The sequence below is a fragment of the Eurosta solidaginis genome, chromosome 3, assembly GCF_040869045.1.
Source record: "Eurosta solidaginis isolate ZX-2024a chromosome 3, ASM4086904v1, whole genome shotgun sequence".
Classification (NCBI taxonomy): Eukaryota; Metazoa; Arthropoda; class Insecta; order Diptera; family Tephritidae; genus Eurosta; species Eurosta solidaginis.
The window spans coordinates 113,103,324-113,125,216 of record NC_090321.1 but is presented as its reverse complement, the minus strand read 5'-3'; the positions used below and the strand labels follow the sequence as shown (position 1 = coordinate 113,125,216).

General features: G+C 39.1%; 1 protein-coding gene across 11 annotated transcripts in view; it reads right to left on the bottom strand.

Annotated features, from left to right (window-relative positions):
- Positions 1-21,893, bottom strand: part of Obsc (Obscurin) — a 2,548,720-nt gene that overhangs the window by 1,648,810 nt on the left and 878,017 nt on the right. For all 11 annotated transcript variants that reach the window (XM_067772951.1, XM_067772955.1, XM_067772952.1 and 8 more), the window contains one exon: positions 15,409-15,494. In XM_067772951.1, coding sequence (XP_067629052.1) covers positions 15,409-15,494 — 86 coding nt within the window. The remainder of the gene's footprint in view (positions 1-15,408; positions 15,495-21,893) is intronic.

Here is a 21,893-nt window from a genome sequence, read left to right as displayed (position 1 = left end):
TTTAGAATTGTCTGAAAGTTTTTCTTCTTTTTCTAGCTTACGAAAGACGTTTTTCAGAATTTTTTCAAATTTTTTCATCCAACTCAAAAAAAGTTATCAATTCTTAAAAAACACCGTTTTTGTTTTCAAAATGCTATAACTTTTTCAAAAATTGACCGTTTTGGATCTTTTTTTTTAATTTGATTTTAAATGTACTTTTCGGAAAAAATTTGAAAATTTTTTTTTCAATTAAATAAAAAAATAAAAAAAAATTATCGGCCCACTCCGGGATTAGTGGGGATGATTGCAGAATTGATTGAAGTTTTTTGTGAGAAAAAAATGGCGAAATTCGAAAAATTACAAAAAAAAAACTTTAAAACTTTTTTGTATTTTTTCCGAAAAGTACATTTAAAAACAAATTTAAAAAAAAAGATCCCAAACGGTCAATTTTTGAAAAATTTATAGCATTTTGAAAACAAAAACGGTTTTTTTTTTAAATTCATAACTTTTTTTGAGTTGGATGAAAAAATTTTTAAAAATTCTGAAAAACGTCTTCAATAAGCTAGAAAAAGAAGAAAAACTTTCAGCCAATTCTAAAGGGGTCGGGTTCAAAATTGGTCGAAATGGGATGGAATACCCCATATATATTAACGAGAGAATGTCTCGGTAGTTAAATACATGTAAAAAACTTAAAATTCGCGTTTTTGTGGTTTCGGATGATTTAATTGCAGAAAACTGGCTACTTAATTAATAATACAAAATACGTCAAATCCTATGGAGTTACCGCAATCATAGTAAGATTAGTAAACATTCCAGAAAGTAAGGGGCAATATTTATCCATTTCATTCATTCATGATTCATCTTCCAACAAAATAACGGCTGATCAATGAGGTGTTTATATACATTTTGAATGAAATTAAATTGAGGGAAGGCAAGCGAAGTACACACATTCCTCCGATTTTGAGGCTGGCAGCAACACTGGATATATTGGCAGGTGGCTGTTGCCAATGCAAACTGGTGGATCGAACCAATGAGGCAGAAGCACCATGTCGAACGTCTTTCCCGACAGGTTGTCATCTACGGAAGAACATCATTGTAACCAATTGATAATTTTCGAAAAAGACCTTAAGCCCAGCGAAGAGTGGTTTTATTAAAAATATTATTTTCCTGGAGGTTGAGTATTGCAATGAATAATGAAAGTTCAATCATTATTGTTTGAATTGTTTGTCGTCGTTGGCGCCGTCGACGGTACTTATTTAATAATATTTTTATTGGAGCTTTTCGGCCGGGGTTTTTTTCCTTACTTATTTAAACCTGTAGTAATTAGCATACATAATTAAGCAGATAAGGACACCATAGAAAAGATTCTAAGTAAATATGTATCTACGTGTACTAAGTAAATATGTATATACGTACACTCAGAGAAAAACGGCGTTCTAAAATCCAGCACCACCGGACGCAATTCAAGCTTTTCGTGTTCTTACTTTTTTGCTCTTCTCAAAACAATAACCTTGTTCCTAAAATATGAACAAATGTTCTATTAATGAGAACAATGTACTTAAATTAAGTTCAAGAAAAAAGAAACGGTATTATTCGTGTCTACTACAATTTTGAATACAACATTTGGCGCAAGTTATCAAACAGTTGTAGTGGCCAAGTGGCTATGATGCTGCGGTTGCGATCGTGTGGCGCGAGTTCGAACACCGGCAAGGTCTGACGTTTTGTAAAACAAATTTTTTATATTCTATTTTTTTAACTCTTATTTTTCGTTCAGCTCCATTCACATATGCACAGGTAATTCCCAAACTTGTTATAAAATGTTTTAAATATATATTGAGATTGCATCATCAAATAAGACAAATTTCTTGATAAGAGAAATATATGAAAAAATGCATATAATGCGTTTTTTCAAATCTTTTTGGATTTTAATATAGCTTTTTGTTATTAATGCAAAAAAAATTATTTATTAATAAAAAAATAAATAAATAAAATGGTACCTTCCAACTTCTCTTAAAGATCAAGCACAAACCGTTCTTGAATTGACAACGAAAAATGTTAAATCGACCACAAATTGTTCTCGAAGGGTAACAACGCAAAATCTTAAATCAAGCCCAAGTAGTGCTTGAAACGAGCACAGAAGGTTGACACATCAATACCAAACTGGCCATAAAATACGAACGGTGTGCTTGGAGAAACGGTTCTTAAAACAAGCCCATCGGTTACGAGTTAAGAAAAAACGCACTTAACAGACTTTTGTCAACGAATGTTCTTAAATTTGAACTTGTTTCCTTCGTTTTGGAACGATTTTTTCTCTGAGTGTATACGTATACATATAAGTAATTTTGTACGCGAGTCCTCTTTGGTCCATTTGTTAATTGAATTATCAAATCCATAGCAATATAGTGGCAAGGGCGTAGGCAGGGGGGAGCAAGTGCCTACCCCTAAATTCATGAAGTCTTATACTTTTTTTTAATTTATACAATTACTTTTATTTTTTTTTGCCAATTTTAATTTTAGTGGGATGAATTTTTTATTTTTTGCGCTTGAAACCCCCCCCCTCTCTCCCCCCTAAATCCGATAAAAATTTACCGAAAAAAGTAAAAAAATGCCAAAAGTTTACAGATGTTTTTATCGGTTCAACTTTTTAGTTGGAGTACCAAATTTTGGTGAAGTTGAATGCAATTGATCACCCTGTAATATTTCAAGTCCAACTCAAGTAGTCATAGTTTTTATCAAGTCGTTATTACAATTAAATTATATTCTTGAAGTGGAAAGTGTGTGATTATTACAATTACTTGGATTTCAATACAACATTCTTGGAATACATTTATACTTGGATTCGTTTACCTACAATTACTTGGAATTGAATACAACATTCTTGGAATTCATTTGGTTTATGGAGACTTAGTTTCTCTGCCATTGATTTAAAATTCAAAAAAAAAAAAAACAAAAAAGTTGAATTGTTTAATAATAAATTACAAAGATAGGCATACGCAAATTTTTTAATGGTAAGATGTTTACTACTGATAACCTTAGCACTTTTAACCACATTGGCTACCATTTAATTAAATTTAGTCACATTTCTATAAAATTGCATTCTGCAATTAACCTTGGTAATTCCAAAAAGAGGCGCCAAGACGTTATTCGGGCAGAGTTAGCTGAAATTTTGAATGGTGAGTTTTATGCCGCCCGCTTTTGAAAAACATTTTACACACTTTTGTGATTGTTATTGTTTGTTTCGAGATGTTGTATTAATTAATAAATCTATTCTATTTCATAAAATCGCAATGGCGCAAGGCCGAAAGTCCAGAAAAATGTAAATTACCAGCGGGCGCCAGAAAATACATCCCCCAGAATACATATATGCACAAATGCGTACAAATATATGGGGTATTCCATCCCATTTCGACCAATTTTGAACCCGACCCATTTAGAATTGGCTGAAAGTTTTTCTTCTTTTTCTAGCTTACGAAAGACGTTTTTCAGAAGTTTTTAAAATTTTTTCATTCAAACTCAAAAAAAAGTTATAATTTTAAAAAAAAAACACCGTTTTTGTCTTCAAAATGCTTTAACTTTTTCAAAAATTGACCGTTTGGGTTTTTTTTTTGTTTAAATTTGTTTTTAAATGTACTTTTCGGAAAAAATACAAAAAAATTTTTATAGTTTTTTTTTTAATTTTAAAATAATCAGAAGATAGTTTTTTTGTTTGTAATTTTTCAGTTTTTCGAATTTCGCCATTTTTTTTTTCTCATAAAAAACTTCAATCAATTCTGCAATCAACCCCACTAATCCCGGAGTGGGCCGATAATTTTTTTTTTATTTAATTGAAAAAAAAAATTTTTATTTTTTTGTATTTTTTCCGAAAAGTACATTTAAAAACAAATTTAAAAAAAAAGATCCCAAACGGTCAATTTTTAAAAAATTTATAGCATTTTGAAAAAAACACCGTTTTTTTTTTTAAATTCATAACTTATTTTGAGTTGGACACCGTTTTTGTTTTCAAAATGCTATAACTTTTTCAAAAATTGATCGTTTTTTAAATTTGTTTTTAAATGTACTTTTCGGAAAAAATTCAAAAAAATTTTTTAAGTTTTTTTTTTGTAAGTTTTCAGTTTTTCGAGATTTTTCGAATTTCGCCTTTTTTTTCCAACTCAAAATAAGTTGTAAATATTTTGAAAAAAGCGGTGTTTTTTTTTCAAAATGCTACAACTTTTTCAAAAATTGACCGTTTGGGATCATTTTTTTTTTAAATATGTTTTTAATGTACTTTTCGGAAAAAATACAAAAAAAATTTTAAAGTTTTTTTTTTCAATTAAATAAAAAAAAAATTCTCGGCCTACTCCGGGATTATTGGGGATGATTGCAGAATTGATTGAAGTTTTTTATGAGAAAAAAAGGGCGAAATTCGAAAAATCTCGAAAAACTGAAAAATTACAAAAAAAAACTTAAAAATTTTTTTTGAATTTTTTCCGAAAAGTACATTTAAAAACAAAAAAGATCCCAAGCGGTCAATTTTTGAAAAAGTTATGGCATTTTGAAAACAAAAACGGTGTTTTTTTTAAAAATTCATAACTTTTTTTGAGGTGGATGAAAAAATTTGAAAAACTTCTGAAAAACGTCTTTCGTAAGTTAGAAAAAGAAGAAAAACTTTCAGCCAATTCTAAAGGGGTCGGGTTCAAAATTGGTCAAAATGGGATGGAACTTTGTCAGGGACCTGGCACTTAGCCGGGTTTGACGTCCACCATAATATATATATGCACTAGCGCGTACAAACATATATATTACGGTGATACTACAAAATGTTGCTGAACTTTGTCAGGGACCTGCCACTTAGCCGGGTTTGACATCCATCATAATACATATGTGCACTAGTGCATACAAATATATATATCCGGGTCATTTTGTGTTTTTTTTTTTTTGGTGAGTATCTTTTAACAAAGCAAAATTTTGGACTCCCGCCTTCGGATTAATAATACTTAAGTCAAACCGGGTCTTTCGACAACTTTCCAGATTTGTTGGAAATGTTTTTGAAGTTTGGAAATGTTTTTGAAGTTGATCCTTGTTCTATAATATTACGAAAATAAGTTTTATCAATTAAAATGTTTCAAGTAAAAGCGAGGCTGAAAGAGTCAAAGTATACAATGCATTTCCACACATAATCACAAAACTATTCAAATTGAAGGGATTCGAATTTGAAGCTTATCTTCCTCAAAAAGTTTTGTTCTTGCTTCAACCCAAATTGTATACTTGTGTCTTCACAGCACCAAAACGAAAGATTGTGGAACCCGCCACGGCTCGGGTTGAAGAAGTTGCTGCTTCCTGTTTGAGTCTGCAAGAGAAGACTACATGATCAAAAGGTTTGAATGAATGATATCAATTCTTTGTGGTTTTACAAATCACAATATTTATTAGCATGTATACGCAGGTAATGTTCTAGGACAGTGGCCGAGTGCTAAAAAAATAGCTAAAAATCAGAAAGTGGTACCCAAAAACGCGTTTTGACCCCAGTATCTCGAATCCGAAACCATAAACCCGATATCTCTGATAATTCTCGAGATATTTGCAAACCCAATTTGAAGTTTTCATGTGGTTGTTGTGTTTTTATTGTACACACAAAAAAATTTGTGGGTAAAAGTGTTCTGCGCAGAAATGCTGTGCAAGGCGCGTTTTTGGACCACTTTCGGATTTGTAGCTATTTTTTTAGCACTCGGCCACTGTCCTAGAATATTACCTGCGTATTCCTTACCTACAAATTCCTCCGATCGTGTTAAAAAAGTTCTTTCACTTCAGCATCATCATGTTTAAATGAAACAAGTTTGGAAGAATATCACTCACACGATTTAAGCTTTTGTGTTGGACGATCATCACAAGATGGAATTTCTAAAGAGATGTTGGGTACCGTCAGAAAGTTTTAACTTTAATGACGACGACGAAGACTTAGGCCGAAAATTTTAATTTGAATGACTGAAAATGTATTCTCCTTGGCTTCAGTATTCAAAAAAACTGAAGGGAGCATTGTGTTTATATTGTGTTTTTTCCGCCGAAAAATGTTCAAGGTGTTCTAGGATCATTGATAAAAAAACCTTTGCAACGTTATAAAAACATGCATGAATATTACAAAAAGCACTCTACAAATCAATGGCACCTGGGAGCAGTCAGAGAAGCAAAGAACTTTTTGGAAATAACACCAATCAACCTGTCATTACAAAATTGGGCACGAAAAAATAGTGGAGGAGAATAGAAAATTCATATCGTCTATTATAGAAACTGTTATATTCTGTGGCGACTGAGAGGAAAAAAATGATGATAATACCTTCACATTTCGAATTTTATATATAAGGTAGAAGTATTTATTTTTAGACTAGCACCAGTTTTAAAATCTTATCTAAAATTTTGATTGTGACAATATACATAAGCACGCTTCTCGCAAACAAATAAAAATACAAGTATCATTTGAGACTTGGTTGTTCTGAACTAAGCGCATTTTGATTATCCTGTTCAGTAATGCGCACTTTGCAATGCATTTGTATTATGGAGATCAAAACTCATCCAGTGAGGATTCGTAAATTGCAGATTTATATAAGGTTGTGTAACTGTATCACTTCAGCTAAATATCACTTTTCATTTTTAGTTGTGATAGAGTAGAAGTGTTGTAAATAAGACAAATCTGAATATTACTGCTAAAAGTATATTAAACAAAGTAATTGTAAACTGGCCAGTTCTCCCTTCTCTGTATGAATTGTTGTTTCAAATGCAAAAAATATTTAACACGTTGACTTCCGAAAAATTAATTTTTTTTTTTGTAAACGCACAAAATTTTCAATTTGTATACTTTTTTTTGAAAAAAAAAAAAAAAAAACAAACAACAACGCGCATGAAATAAATCAGTGTGGGAAGACATTCATAAGTTGTGCTGTATACGGAGTTACTCAGAATATCAGTTGTTCAATTCTTTAAAGCAGAGCCGGCCACACAAATACTAAAAAATTGCATAATTGTGTGTAAAAATTGAGTGACAACTCCCCACAGTGTGCTAAAAGAAAATGTGGACTGTGAAGTTCGAAATTAAAAAGGACCTTGGTTATTTGATTTCAAGCTAATCCTAACAATACTTACTTATATTCATATAACTAAGAACGCGGAGGTCGAGCTAGCCAGTTTCTTCAATGCAAAATTTACTTAAAAAATCACTTTTTCATCAAGAATAAACTATAAAACAAAGTAAATGTAAAGATAGAAATACATATTTTCAAAACATAAAGTTATTCAATAAAAAAAAATGTATAAAAATTAATAAAACTAAGTAGAACGTATAAAAGGTTACTTATATTAAATTGTCAATATTTATTAATTATTAATTAATTATTATAAATTATTAATATTTAAATTGTCAATATTAATATGTATGTTCAAAAGAACTTAATAATAATAACTAAAACGTATTAAAAGTCACTTTAACATTGCAGCATATTGTTTTTATTATGTGCCCAAAAAGTAGCATGGACTTTTCCTTATGCATTCACTGTTGATTTTAGTGAGTGACCAGCGAAAGCAAACGATCGTGATCGCACATCGTTAGTGGCTGTGTGAAAATACGAACTCAAATTGCACAATGTGCAACTTTTGGCCGGCTCTGCTTTAAAGCATCTAGTTCGGATGAAAAGCAACTACAAGGGGCTCACGTTAAGGAAGTTTTCGCATATTTCCGACCGAGCTGGTTATATTTTTTTGCGAAACCTGGTTGCCAAAGTGACGAAATATTTAGTTTGAAATCTACAATTTTCTGAAAACCTATTCGCATTTACGAATTTGCTAGCACTACTACTACTACATACTACCTTAAGTCTTTTCTATTATAATTTCTGCTGAGAAAGATAATTTCTCCCCCTTTTCCATGCTGCGTACTGCGTACTGATTTTTGATTTCTTGTGCTTGGAGTGAGCAAACCTGCAGTAGTTGAATCATGTGTAGGATCCAAAATATATGCTTAGGCCACAAAGGGTTAATGTGATTGTCTGCAATTTTTTGAAGTAACAATTCATGCACAACTAAAATTTTCCAGTTGTTAATTCTACCTTATTTAATTTGCCTTGTTACTGCTTATCGTTTCAAAACTTTTACTTCTATCCTCATATCTCATGATTTGGAGCAAACTTCGAAAACTATTTTATGCTTTAAGGTGTATTTTATGACGTACTCGGCCTCCAAATCAAAGCGGGTGATCAGTATCTTAAGCAGCATTTTGAAGAAGGGAAAAAATGCTACTTACACCTCGCCCCAAATCCAGAATGAAATCATCACTTTTTGAGGATAGGTTATTCAAGATGACATTATAAACGATGTAAAAAAGCCACAGCATTCAGTCTTATGGGGGACGAAAGCCGTGACATAGCAGGAAATGAAAAATTATCAATTGGTATCAGACTCTACGATGAAGAAAAGTAAGTAATTCGAGAAGAATTTGTAGGTTTTTTTCAACTAGAAGCTATGGATGCCAAAACAATTGCCACCGCGGTAGATAACAGGACTTGATCCTATGAAACATAAAGGTCAAGGGTATGACGGTTGCTCAACAATGTCAGGAAAAGAAAATGGTGTGCAAGCTATTTTGAGGGAGATATATCCTCAAGCTTTATACTTTCATTGCGCAAGTCACAAATTGAATTAGTAGTAAATGATTTAAATGAAGTCCCGGAAATTCGTAACACTATTGCAACAATCAAGGACGTCATCAATTTTTATCGTGGTTCCCTTGCCAGAAGGAAATTTGTAGCACATATTCCTGCTTTTTGCGAAACACGATGATTAGAGAAATACAGGAGTATATCGATCTTCCTACAGCACTTTGTCAGCATCGCAAATGGATTAAAAGAACTTTGCATCGAAGGAAACACTTCAAAAAAAACAACTGCCTTTCAGCTGCACTCAGCTGTCACTCAATCAATCATATGTCTTTCTTTGATTTCGAAATACTCGTCTTATCTTGAACCAGTGGTTAATATTTTAAAATCAAAACAGTTGGATCTTCTTTCGTGCAGAAACCAAATGCAACGGATTATTCAATTAGCAAAAGATCATCGAATGAATGCGGGTTCTGGAATTTATGAACTTTTAACACATTCAAAGTCGATTGCTGAATTGATTTGTCGCCTCACTGGAGCAAAGATTTCCTGAACAGAACTTGCCAACGTATACATTGTTTCACTTGCATCCAGGTAACATGTTGGAAATGATTTCCAAGACTTCAAGAAAGCAACAGAAAGTTTTATTCAGTTTTACGGTCTTACAAGTTTTGCTGCGGAGGCCGAATTGTGGTATTTTCATTGGAAGGACAAAAACTTAAAAGCTGAAGGTCTTCATAAGTTAGACCTGTGTGATTTCGTTCAAGAAACGGAAATGTTTTGTAGACGACGAAGCTTGCTTTGTATGTTGCTATCGCATTACCTTGTACGACAAGTTCCATAGAACGGGCCTTTAACACGTTGAGAAGAGTAAAGATTTGGCTTCGCTCAACGATGGTCGAAAATCGTTTGAATGCTAAGAAAAGTGATGAAAATCGAAAAGTTATTCTCGGATTGTAATGATGAATATGATTCGTTTTTTTAGGATTATGCATGATGAGTGTACATAGGAAAATGGTCAAGGATAAAGGAAAGGATATGGTACTCAGAGTTTTAGAACGATTTGCACAAGATCCACGCCGTTTACAGTTGTATAATTCATTGCTTCTTGTTTCTTTACATTAAATTGGATGGAATTGCGCAACCTGACCCCGACAGACATAGAGCTTAGTGCTCAACCTACCTCCCGGCGGAATACTTGACGGTGGTACCGGGGGTATATGGTACTCAGACAGTAAGAGGTTTAGTGCGGTTAAAGTCCCACACTAACTTTGAGGCTTTCGATGCTTCCTCCTCGTAAAAAAACATTAAATTGGATTACTCCCCCTGATTGTTCAAAAATCAAATCCTGGCTACGCCCTTGTATAGTGGGACTGCACACGACTCGGGACGGAACAACGGAAATACGAGCTAACGTTTATTTCTAATGACCCTGTGCTGATTAGGTCAAAATGAAAGTGACGAAGGCAAATGCATCTTCATTGATATACATACATACATAGCAAAGTTAGGATCATTGCTGAGAGAAGCATTGGTGCTAAATCCACTTCAAATATATTGACTTGGACTGCTTCGTCCGCTATAGGCCGATAGAGGATATTATCAGACGACAACAAGCCAAGATATAGCCAAATACTGATTGCGAAGATTGCAATGTATGTATGTACAAACTCCAACACGAGAAAAGGTGATGAAACCTTTTGCACCGGATAGGGGTAACCGAGAAGCGTAAAGAATTAGAAAACAAATAAAATATTATATTTTTTAATCAGCAAAGTAAGTTTAATTTTTATTGTTTGCATATTAAAAAAAAATCTTCTAAATAATATAACATAATTCATTCACACATGTTTAGTTAGCATGACTAAAAAAGAAATCAGTTCAAACATAAACATAGTATTTCTTTTATCACATGTGCTAAAAATCATTTGTTATTAGTTTTCTGTACCAGCAAAGCGATTTCACATTTAAATTTCTGTAAATCTAATTCGAACATTTTTACTTTCACTTTTTTATACTGCATTTTAGCTGCAATTTGTTTTTCCTTTAACTGCAGCTTCTTTTTCTTATTTTCTTGTTCTTTCCATAGGCATAACATTTCGGTTTGAAATTGTTCTTGTTTTTCTACTTCTTTTCCTGTAATTTGAACTTTTGAATCTGTATACCTTATAAGATCGCGGGGTCGAATCGAGCTCAAGGCCTAACAGTAATCATTTTATCATTATTATTGTTATGATACATTTGTTCTTAATTGAAAACATTTTAAATTAGAATAGAAGAAAGAAAAAATGTATACAACTGCCAAAGCTCGTTGTATAGGTCCATTTCGGGAACTGCTAAATTCCTTCATCGGCAACGTTTAGGCGCCGATTCTATAACCATTAAGCTATCACCGCGGTTGTTTGTTTGTCTTCATTATTTCTACATCTATCCCGTTTCTTGCCAATTGTTTTACACAGCGCTGCGACATCTGTTGCAGAATCGATGTGGGGGCGGAAACTGGTATTAGTTTGGGGTCGGCAACAACAACATTATCCATTGTCGAAAAAGGAAGGTTGGTTATGAATGGATGGCCAATCGTCATCTTTGGCCAAGGATGGGGGTTTTCCAGAGCAGCGTGGTATCCCTAGAGTGAATATGGAGAGTATCAGGTATGTATTTTTTTCTTGTAGGGTGTGGTTTGCATTTTCAGTGTCGCAAGAACCACCCCGCAGTCTAGGGAGCTAGCTCGTGCTAAAAGCAAGCATACTTGCGCGACTACTGGGGCATGCAACATGATGGTGGAGTAATCGGGAAAACATGCGCTAACCTTGCAGAACACCGCAAGTACCAGAAATGGCGCCCAACGTGGGGCCCACAGCCTTGTAACCCTTGAGTAGAGGTTTTTTTGTCGCACACATTCTGGTGGTATGCAGGTTTGCCTTTGGGGTTTGAACGGTTTTCGCCCCAGGGTTTCACGAATGTTTTTGGGTGAATTGTTTCAATTTAGGATCTTTTTTTTATAATGCGACGCATCGGGATCTTGATCTGGCTCGGTTATAGCCGGTAAATACTGCCGATGTTGGGGGGATATAAGGAATTGTGTTCTGTTATCTGGCAGCTTGTCTTGGGCGTTGTAGGTACTGGACAATAGTGGCAGAGGATAAATATCACACACCAGGAGTTCCATTCCGGGCAGTTTTGCCAATCGAGGAGAAGTAGACGAAATTGTTTGGGAGGGATTTTAATTGGGTTTGGGGTGAGCTGATTAGGTATCTCAGTTGATCATTCAGGAGCCATTTGATTGTAGCAGCAGCCGGGGAAAGGGGTTGACAGAGTCACTTTTAGGGATCGACGGACGACATTCGGGTAGACAGACTCTGCATCTAATAGATGAGTCACGATGTTAATTTTTTATCCTTATATTATTATTTTCTTGATTTAATCAGTTCCGTTTCTTTTATCTAATTTTATTTTGGTGTTTTATTTAACCACTTCTATAAACCACGTCTATTTAAATTTTTTTCCTATATTTTCAAGAAAGGCCTAACTTCTCGGAAGTAAGGAATTATTTTGAGATTTTGGATTTTTTGAGATTATCTAATTTGACGTCGCGCTAGCCTGAGCACCATTGGGGATTTTTTTTTATCACTCCGAAGTGAAGTTTGGCGAACGTAATCAAATAACGTAATTTTTTTTTTTATCCTTTTATAATACACTTTTTGACTTGCCCGTCTGCGAGTCGGTTTGATTAGCATTCAGGTGCTCATCGTCGGTATTATCCCTCGACTATCCGAGGATAGACAGCTAGGAACAGAACACCAGTTCACCGATTTCATCCAGCGCTTACGTAGCTGACGGGGTATAGCGACACCTTAGAACGCGCTAGATCCGCGCGTTAATAGAAGCGGCTGCTGACGCTCGGCGATTTGAAGTTCAAGGATCTTCGAACATCGACGGTTACAGTCTCAGCTGGATCAATATACGGTCTTCGGCGTCACGTGAACTTAAACTTAAGCAGCAATTTCCATCACAGCGCTCGATAGCTAGACGCTTGCGCGCAGCCTCGGAAACCAGTTGTAGCAAACATTTTTTTTTTTTTGATTCGGGAATCTGTATAACGCGGTAGATGTCTGATCCACCCAAAAGGCGGGCACTTAGAAGCGGAAAGAAGACCGCGGACGGCGTAGATAACGATTCCGATATGGCACCATGAGAAGATCACGTTAGCCAGCAGAACGCGGAGCAACACGCCGACGACAGTGACGACAGCCAGAGTCGCTATGGAGAGCGTACGCTGAAAAAGGAAACGAACAGCCTCGCGGGAAGTCTTTCGGTGTTGGAAGTCGCAGACACGCACGAGCGCTCAGGAATGCCGCGCGGTGACTGGTTGCTGGAAGCGAAGCCTGGTGGGAGGAGGCCAATCAGCGAGCGCAGAGGAAGCGCGAAGCACAAATTGGCGGTAGCAGCAAAAGAGCAACAGGGGATTCGGGCGGCGCACGGTATGAAAGAGGCGCGACAAAAGCGATACGCGACTGGCACATAAAGTTCGACGGTGTATCCAAACCGATTCCCATTGAGCGCTTCTTATTCCATGTTGACACCCTGCGGAGGAAGCACAGTATATCCTAGCAATATTTGTATGCCAACTTCCACTTACTGCTCGAGGGTCAAGCGCAGGAGTGGTATTGGTTGTATACCGAGGAGCACCCAGACGACTGCGTGGTAAATTTTCAAGCGTTTCGAGCGGCGAAGGTAGAGCACTTCCGCCGGTAGGACTGCGACGAAGAGATTCGCCAAGCTATGAACGAACGTAAGCAAGGATATAATGAAAAGTTCGAGGAGTACTACGAAGACGTCCGAGGTCTAGAGCTTAGCATGAGGTCGCGGCTTCTGGATTTGAGTCTAGTGAACCTCAGGCGCAGAAGTCCAAGACCCCGAATGAAAAATTTAATATTTGGCTGCCAAATTACGTCACTGGAAGAGCTGCGAAAGGAGTGTCACAGAGCGTAAAAACACCTAGCTGAATTCGAAGTCAAGCCTCAGCGTAGGAAGGTGGTGGATGAACTGGAGGGCGATCAAAGTTAGGATCCGCTGGAAGCATTAGAGGCTTTTCCCCGGCTAGCGAGCGTTAGGCCGGCGCGAAGGGAATCCATGGGAGACGGGGCGCGATACGTGAAGGTCCAGTAGGCAACTATGCGCAGAATGCCAACCGAAAAGCTTAGAGGGTGGCGGGAGAACCGGGGAGCCCTGCCAAAGTCAACAGACCCCGGAGAAGTACCACCAATTTTGACCTACCAGGTCTAATAAACCAAGACGATCGACATTTTGGCAATCAGGCAAACCAACTTTTGACAAAGAGACAAAAGCGGAGCCAGTGCGCAGACAGATAGCACACCTAACGTTACGTGAGCGGCAAGCCATATAAGACGCGGCGCGGAAAAGAATTTTTGGAGGCGCAAAGGACACGTAAGCCAAGAATATTGAGCAAAGCATGGCGAATACGGAACGAGGTCCAAGTAGGAAGCGGTGGAAGATTGCGGAGTTACGCAGGCGTGCACGGGAGCGGCGAAGTGAAACGCGGTCAATAGAGGAATTTGTTATTCGCGACTCTGTTGATACTCGGCCGTATACGCAAGTTGACATCGAGGGGATCCGTATGCAAGGTTTGCTGGATAGCGGGCGTCGATAAGTTGTCTGGGGTTAGTGGCGGGAGTTTGGGAGGAAAAACTGGGAAATAAGATGCACAAGTTAAATGAGCGGTTGAAAACAGCGGATGGAAAAGCGCAAGCAGTCGTGGGCAAGATTAACGTGACCATAACGTGGAGGAGCAAAACCAAGGCCATTACGCTCTATTTGGCCCCAAGCCTCAAACAAGAACTGTATCTGGGTATCGACTTCTGGGACGCCTTCCGAGTGGCACCGATGGTGATCTCAGAACTGGATACCCAGGGCAACTTGATTCGTCAGTCGACCAATGCCGAGAATTTGGGCGCATCAAAAAGCCTTTCCCATCATTCGCTGAATTGGGACTCGGGAGAACGCATTTCATTGAGCACACGATCGAAGTATCAGATGAAACAATACCGATCAAACCACTTGGCCAGTCAAACAAAAGTACGCATACAAAGAAATCGAGATTATGTTGGAACTCAATGTCATTAAAGAGAGTAACAGTGCCTGGAGTTCGCCGATTGTTCTAGTGGAAAAGCTCGGGAAAAAGCGTTTGTGCGTAGATATGAGGAAGCTTAATGAACGCACCAAGAAAGACGCGTACCCAATTTCACATGTGGAAGGGATACTAGCATGGCTGCGAGAAACACATTTTATATCGGGGATTGATCTCAAGGACGCGTTTTGGCAGATTCCACTAGAACAATCCTCAAGAGAAAAGACTGCGTTCACGGTATTAATTTTGGGGTCGGCAACAACAACATTGTCCACCAAGGAAGGATGGGTTATGAATGGATGGCCAATCGTCATCTTTGGCCAAGGAGGGGGTTTTCCAGGGCAGCATGGTATCCCTAGAGTGAACATGGAGTGTATCAGATATGTATTTTTTTCTTGTAGGGTGTAGTTGGCATGTCTCAGGGAAACACCCCGCAGTCCGGCGAGCTAGCTCGTGCTAAAAGCAAGCATACCTGCGCGACGACTGGTATATGCAACATGATAGTGGGGCAATCGGGAAAACATGCGACAGCCTGGCAGAAACACCGCACGTAACAGAATTTTGCACTCATATTCTCATTTAATAAAAAATAATTACTCTGCTTAAAATTCCCTGTGACAAGTTCAGGTTAAGCAATGACAAAATGTTGTTTTTACTTACCTTGTCCCACCGCCAATTGAGCAGAGCATGATGTATTTTCAATGCCAGAAGTAGCTTTCACAGTATATGTTCCAGAATCAGATTCACTAGAGTAAAGAATAAAAAAATATTGTATGTATAGTCTTAAAATCAGAAACCTAATTATAATAAAAAATGGTTGTAAAAATCCAAAAATTATAATTTCATTTCAACAGATGTTTTTTGAGTCCAATTATTACTTTCCAATAGGGGTGTTCCCACCCCAAAAAGTTCATCGCTCAGATTTCAATGAAACTTGGTGAAATTGTGGAGTACATTAAAGGTGCAAAAGTAGGGCTCAAAGTATAGCTCTTTTTCTGCACGAGTGTTTTCATGGATTTTTAAATCAACAATTTAATGTTGCCAAAAACGAACATAGCATTTTTTCCGTACTTTCCACAAAAATAATGCGACAAATATTCAATGAATATTTATACCGACCTTCATCAACTTTGACTTGTTTTCAATATTTTTTCTAAAAGAAACATAACTAATATTATTTTTTTCGTGACAGAAAAAAGTCTAGCGTCCATGCGCTAGACCGTCGAATGGGCTGAAGTCCGGTGCGTTTACCTGGTATGTGATACGGTTGTAACAAAAATGATAAAAACCATAATTTTCACCAAAATCTGTATATGTATTTTCGAATATTTCAATCAGATCTTCTACATAAAACGAGTGTTTTCAATTCCGAATAATTTTGTTACTTGAGGAAACCTCAAGGTTTTTTTTATTAATTGCAATCACGTTTTCGTCGTATTATTATTATTACTACCAAGCCTGGAAGAACTGTGACCTTCGTGCAGATATTTTGTTCATGATCGTTCAGCCTAATTTTGTATGTGAAGGCTTTTGATGTATCTAAGTACCTCTTCAGGCTTTTTACTCCATATCACATACGGAATAAGAGTCACACCACCTAGATGGGAGAGTGTCTGCCTAGCCAGGGCGACACATTCGCAGAGAATGTGAACCGGCGTTTCATCCTCCAGCTCACAGAAACGACAAATTTGAGTATCGGATAGATTTAACTTACTTAGGTGATATCGTAGATAACAGTGTCCCGTATAGTACCCAGTGAGAGTTCTTAGGTCCTCCTTGCTCAGATTAATGGGTTTGGCTGATACTTTCGTTGTCGGAAGCATAAACAGTTTGGCCTGTCTTTGCCCTGGGAAGTCAATCCAGTTACGTCTGAATTATTTAGTTTCCCAGTTACTTATAGTTTCCCTCGTCTGTGCTTTAGAATATAATATAGAATAGAATGCTGCTATAGCACCCTGCTTTGCTAGGTAATCTGCATGTTCATTACCTTCATTCACGTCCCTGATGTCCGGGAACCCATCATAACAAAACCTTGTTTTTGGCTCCCAGGTCATTACGGATTTCAGTGCAGTCATCCATTAGCTTAGAAGTAACTGTGTGGGATTGCAATGCACGCAGGGCCGCTTGGCTGTCCGACATAATGTAGATGCTCTTCGATGTTGAGCTTCTCCGTAGATATTCTCTACCACAGACTTCTATTGTATGAATTTCTGCCTTAAATATGGTGGAATGCTATTGGTATCGATTTCTTGAAGTTCGGCCCATAGATGCCAGCTCCCGTTCTTCCGTCATCGAATTTCGATCCATCCGTGAACCAGACCTCTGAGTCGGGGTCATTATAGGGATTCCCTGCTTCCCAGTGGGTCCTGTCCACATGGACACTGCAAAATTCCGTGGGATTCTCAGCTTAGGGGACATTACGTCACGCAGTTGTAATGTGGGATTTCCTACGAAATTTCTTATTACGTTCATATGCCCTATCATGTTTCATGGCTCAACTCCGAAATATTTGGAAGTCTTGGTGCGCCTAGTGTTGCCTCTTTCTCTATCAGAATAGGGAAGGGAGGTGTTCCCACTAAAGCACTAAGTGCATCAGCAAGGGACGTTCTCATCGCGCCCGTTATGCCAGTGCAAGCTATTTGATGCAGTTTGCTTAGTTTTGCTGTTGCCATTCTTTGCGTGGCGTTCTGCCACCAAACTAGAGATACATAGGTGACTACTGGCCTTACCACAGTATTAAATGCCCGGTATATCATTTTTGGAGATATCCCCCATATTTTAACGTAGAGTAGAGTACAGGCGAAGAAAGCTCTTGTTGCTTTATTTAGGATAGCATTCAAATGAGCATTCCACATGAGGGTTCTATCCAGTGTGTCACTTGGCAACCCTACAAACAGATACTACCATTTTGTCCACGAAGTGAGTTGTATTCGAGTCGCCGGAGAAGCAAGATATACGAACGTGCAGAATTACTGAATTAAATATTAAATTTATGTAAACTCAAAGAAGATATTACTTTTATATTATATTTCCAACCATTTGACTTCAATTAAATGTATTAATTAACCCTAAACGTGTATATTTCGTTATTGAACTCGGAGTGCCAATGAAGTAAGTACAAGCCATCCATTGACAGGTCAGAAGTGGGAAGTGTGCCAACAATTAAACGTGTACAACTTTGGTCTTTCTTCGCTTCACTCAAACGCACAAATAAAAAGATGTTTATATTTTTTAGTTTTTTCCGAAAACGTTATAATTTCCTTTAATATTATTATTGAAAAAAATGCAAACTTTGACACAATTCACTTTTTACAAATTGGTAACTTCAAATACCAATAACTCTATATATGTATAAAAAATGTATACAAAAGGATCGCGTCCGCGGTTGCCGATTGATAGTGCAAGACTGTTGGTCGGTTGCCGTTTTGTTGATGGCGATGGCCCTTCGTGGGTGTTGGCACCTTCCAATTCGCCGCGCACGGCTTCGCGTAAGGATGGCGCGCGCCGCCGTCTAATTGGGGATGTAGGCGGCTTAAACATCCTGCCCGCCCTGCAGGTAGGTGCTAGTGAGCACCTTCTGCAGTTCCTGCAGGGCGCGGATGGTCGTATCTAAGGCGCGAGTGGTGTTGCGCCGTTGACATTGCGCCATTTGCAGGCCTTGTGAAGTGCGCGCGATCGTGCGCTTGGCCGTTCGCTCCGTTTTGGGGGTTGCCGCGTGTTTGGTTGCTGGGTGCGCCTTTTGTGCCCTACAGGCGCAGGTGGACTTCGTCTCTCTCTTCTTCTTCAGTGATGCCGGTTTTCGTGGTACTCCCCCTTTTTTTAATGTTGGGGCTTTGTGCTGCCCTCGTTGTCCTTTCGACCCCTCGTGTAGGAGGGTGTGATGCGCCAGGCCGCAAATTTTTCACGACCCTCGGGAGTCGCATTCGCCCGTTGTATGTGTGAGGGCTAGGCAATTGTAACAACAACCCTGGGCCCTGGCCACTGTTGCACGCTGCGGTGGCCGCAGCGCGTGGCAGGTCCGCAGCGCGTGGTAGTGGTGGCAGAGCCGACACTGAAGGCAGTTGTCGGTCTCTGCCGTGGGAGCCAGTGGACATGCTGGTCGAGATGCCACGATGGTGTCAACCTGAAAGTACAAGACAGAGAGAGAAACGAGAAGTAGTTGGATACAGCGGATGATACGGAAATTTAATTATACAGGGCAAACGTATATAAGTTAGAGCGCTGTGCTCGAAGAGTGCTACATTGGAAGAAAGCACAGTTTAACTAAGGGGCGCATGACAAGCCCATTTTGGGTGCGAACCTCAACAACCCGAACATGGTTGTCAGGTCCGAGGCGAACGTTCTCGATTCGTCCCAGACGCCACTCGGTGGGTGGGAGTGAATCTTCTTTAATTGCGACGAGGTCGCCTAGTTGAGGATTTCGCTGTGGCGTTTGCCATTTATAGCGATTGTGAAGGTCCTTGAGATAATCCTCTTTCCAGCGTCGACTGAATTGGTGATGAAGCGATTTAAGTTTTTCCCATCGATTTATCCAGGAGAGGTATTCCGCGTTTGGCTCAGGAATGGTTAATAGCGGTGCACCTCGCAGGAAGTGACCCGGAGTGAGCGATGTGAAGTCAGCTGGGTCCTGGGATATTGAGGTTAGAGGCCTCGAATTGAGAACTGCTTCAATACATACCAACAGCGTCGTGAATTCTTCGAATGTAAACTTGTTGGATGCAGCGGTTTTTTTGAAGTGGGTTTTAAAACTTTTTACTGCGGATTCCCACAAGCCGCCCATATGAGGGGCACTGGGTGGAATATACTGACAGTATATTCCCTGGGGGGCATATTTCTGCACAATGTCCGCGGAGCATTCGTTAAGAAATTTAACGAAGTCGCGTTCGAGTGCGCGCTGAGCGGCAATGAACGTTTTACCATTATCGCTCATCATTTTTGAGGGATAACCTCGTTTGCCAACGAATCGGGCGAATGCTGCGCGAAAGGCTTCGGTGGTAAGGTCCGAGCATAGCTCGAGGTGGAAAAACAGACGAATACAGCCACGTACCCTTTTATGATAGTGGTCGACCTCAGAATCGATGCTTTTATTTGGAATGGACCTGCAAAGTCTACTCCTGTTGTGGAAAAGGGGAGTGAGAAATTGCAGCGCTCAGGTGGTAGGGTTGCCATTATTTGCGTGCACGTTTTCTGTTTGAAAAGCGTGCACGATTTGTATTGAAAAATGCATTTCTTTATAAGAGGCTTTAGTTTTGGTACGTAGTACTCTTACCTCACCATTTGGAGCATTAACCACATTTCTGCATGAAGAAGCAGGCGGTGTAAAAACTCCAGATAAACTGGCAGAGCCTTGATTCCGGAGGAAGGATTACTGGATGCTTCTCGTTGTATTGCATCGTAGAACGTTCCAATCTTCCACCGATACGTAGGAGCCCGTATCCATCCAGAAATGGGTCATGAGCCAGAAGGGAACTCTTTTTGCTGATTGGCACATTGTTTTTTAAGGCGCTCTTTTCTCCCCCGAAATGGCGAGATTGTGCCATTGCCACAAGCCTCGTTTTCACATGTTGCAACTCTTTGTACGTCAGATGGGGATTATGTGTTGTTGCCACCGATTTGGATTTGTTGCAGGCATTGTTCGCAAAGCGGAACACGTATGCAATCACACGGAGAGCTCGAGAGTATGAGGAGAAACGCACTTCTTCGAGTGCGTGATATGCTTCGCCCTTGCGCTTCTCGGCTTTGGCCATGCCGAAATGTGGCAAGAAAGCCATTGTGGTCCGTGCCACCAAAGTGAAGAGCCTATCAAATCATGCGGCTTGCAGCCACGTGTGCCAAGATCAGCAGGGTTGTCTTGGCTAGATACGTGGCGCCAGGTGCCGCTAGGAAGATATCCTCGAATTTGAGAGGTACGGTTGGCCACATAAGTCTTCCAGGTCGATGGGGATTTCTCTAGCCAGGCTAGTACAATCTCAGAATCTGACCATAAGAAGGTGTTGCATGCTTGTAAGTCGAGCTGTTTTCGAACAGTTGAAGCCAGTTTGGCGAGTAGGACTACACCACATAGCTCTAAGCGGGGTAAGCTTACAGTTTTTATGGGGGCAACTTTGCCCTTCGCAACCCAAAGGGAAGATTTTATTTGGTTGCCCCCATGTGTGCGGATGTAAATCGCATACTGCGCAGCGATTTCCGAGGCATCACAGAACCAGAGGATTTGGGTGTCTTGCCCTGGAACGACATTAACCCATCGAGGGATTTCGATGTGGCAAATATCTGGCAGATTTTCTGCGAAATGTTGCCATAAACAGAAGATAGAATTTGTAGCTTTGTGACCGCATTTTGGGTGTGTTCCGGAAGAATGGTGTATGAAAATTTATCCGTGAGCGCGTTCCATCGAATGCCAAGAGTTTTGGTATTGGAAGTGCTCTCCAATTTTAAGAAGTTGGAGTCTAGAAGATCCTCCTTCGGAAACTGTTCTAATATGGCCGGGTGATTAGCCGTTAGTTTCTTTAGTATAAAACCAGCTGATTTTAGGGCGTTTATCACTTGAACGAGTGCTTCAGTGGCGTTATCGATGGTATGACTTCCGGATAGGATGTCGTCGACAGAATTGTGTCTTGAGAATTGTTGCAGCCATCGGCAATGTCTCTTTCGTGTCATCGGATAGTTGATGTAACGTACGAATAGCGAGATATGGTGCACAATTGACGCCGAATGTAACCGTTTTTAGATTGAAATCGCTAACATTGGAGTTGGCCGATTTGCGAAATAGGATCCGCTGAAAATCTTTGTCGTCCTCGTGTATAAGGATCTGACGGTACATTTTTTCAATGTCTCCATTGAACACATACTTATGCATGCGCCACTGTAGAATTAGTAGCATGGGATCTGGTTGGAGAGTTGGACCAGTGTATAAAACGTCATTCAGGGATTTGCCTGACCCAGATTTTTTTGAGGCGTTAAAAACCACACGAACTTTGGTGGTGACCTTATCTGGTTTGACTACCGCATGATGTGGCAAGTAAAATGAGAAGACCTTGCCATTCGAAGTTATTTCGCATGGGTCGGCAGATTCCATGTGATCAAGGTTGTTGTACATTGTACCTAACTCCCCCGATCTCTCCATGCTGAAAAACTGCTGCAGAGCA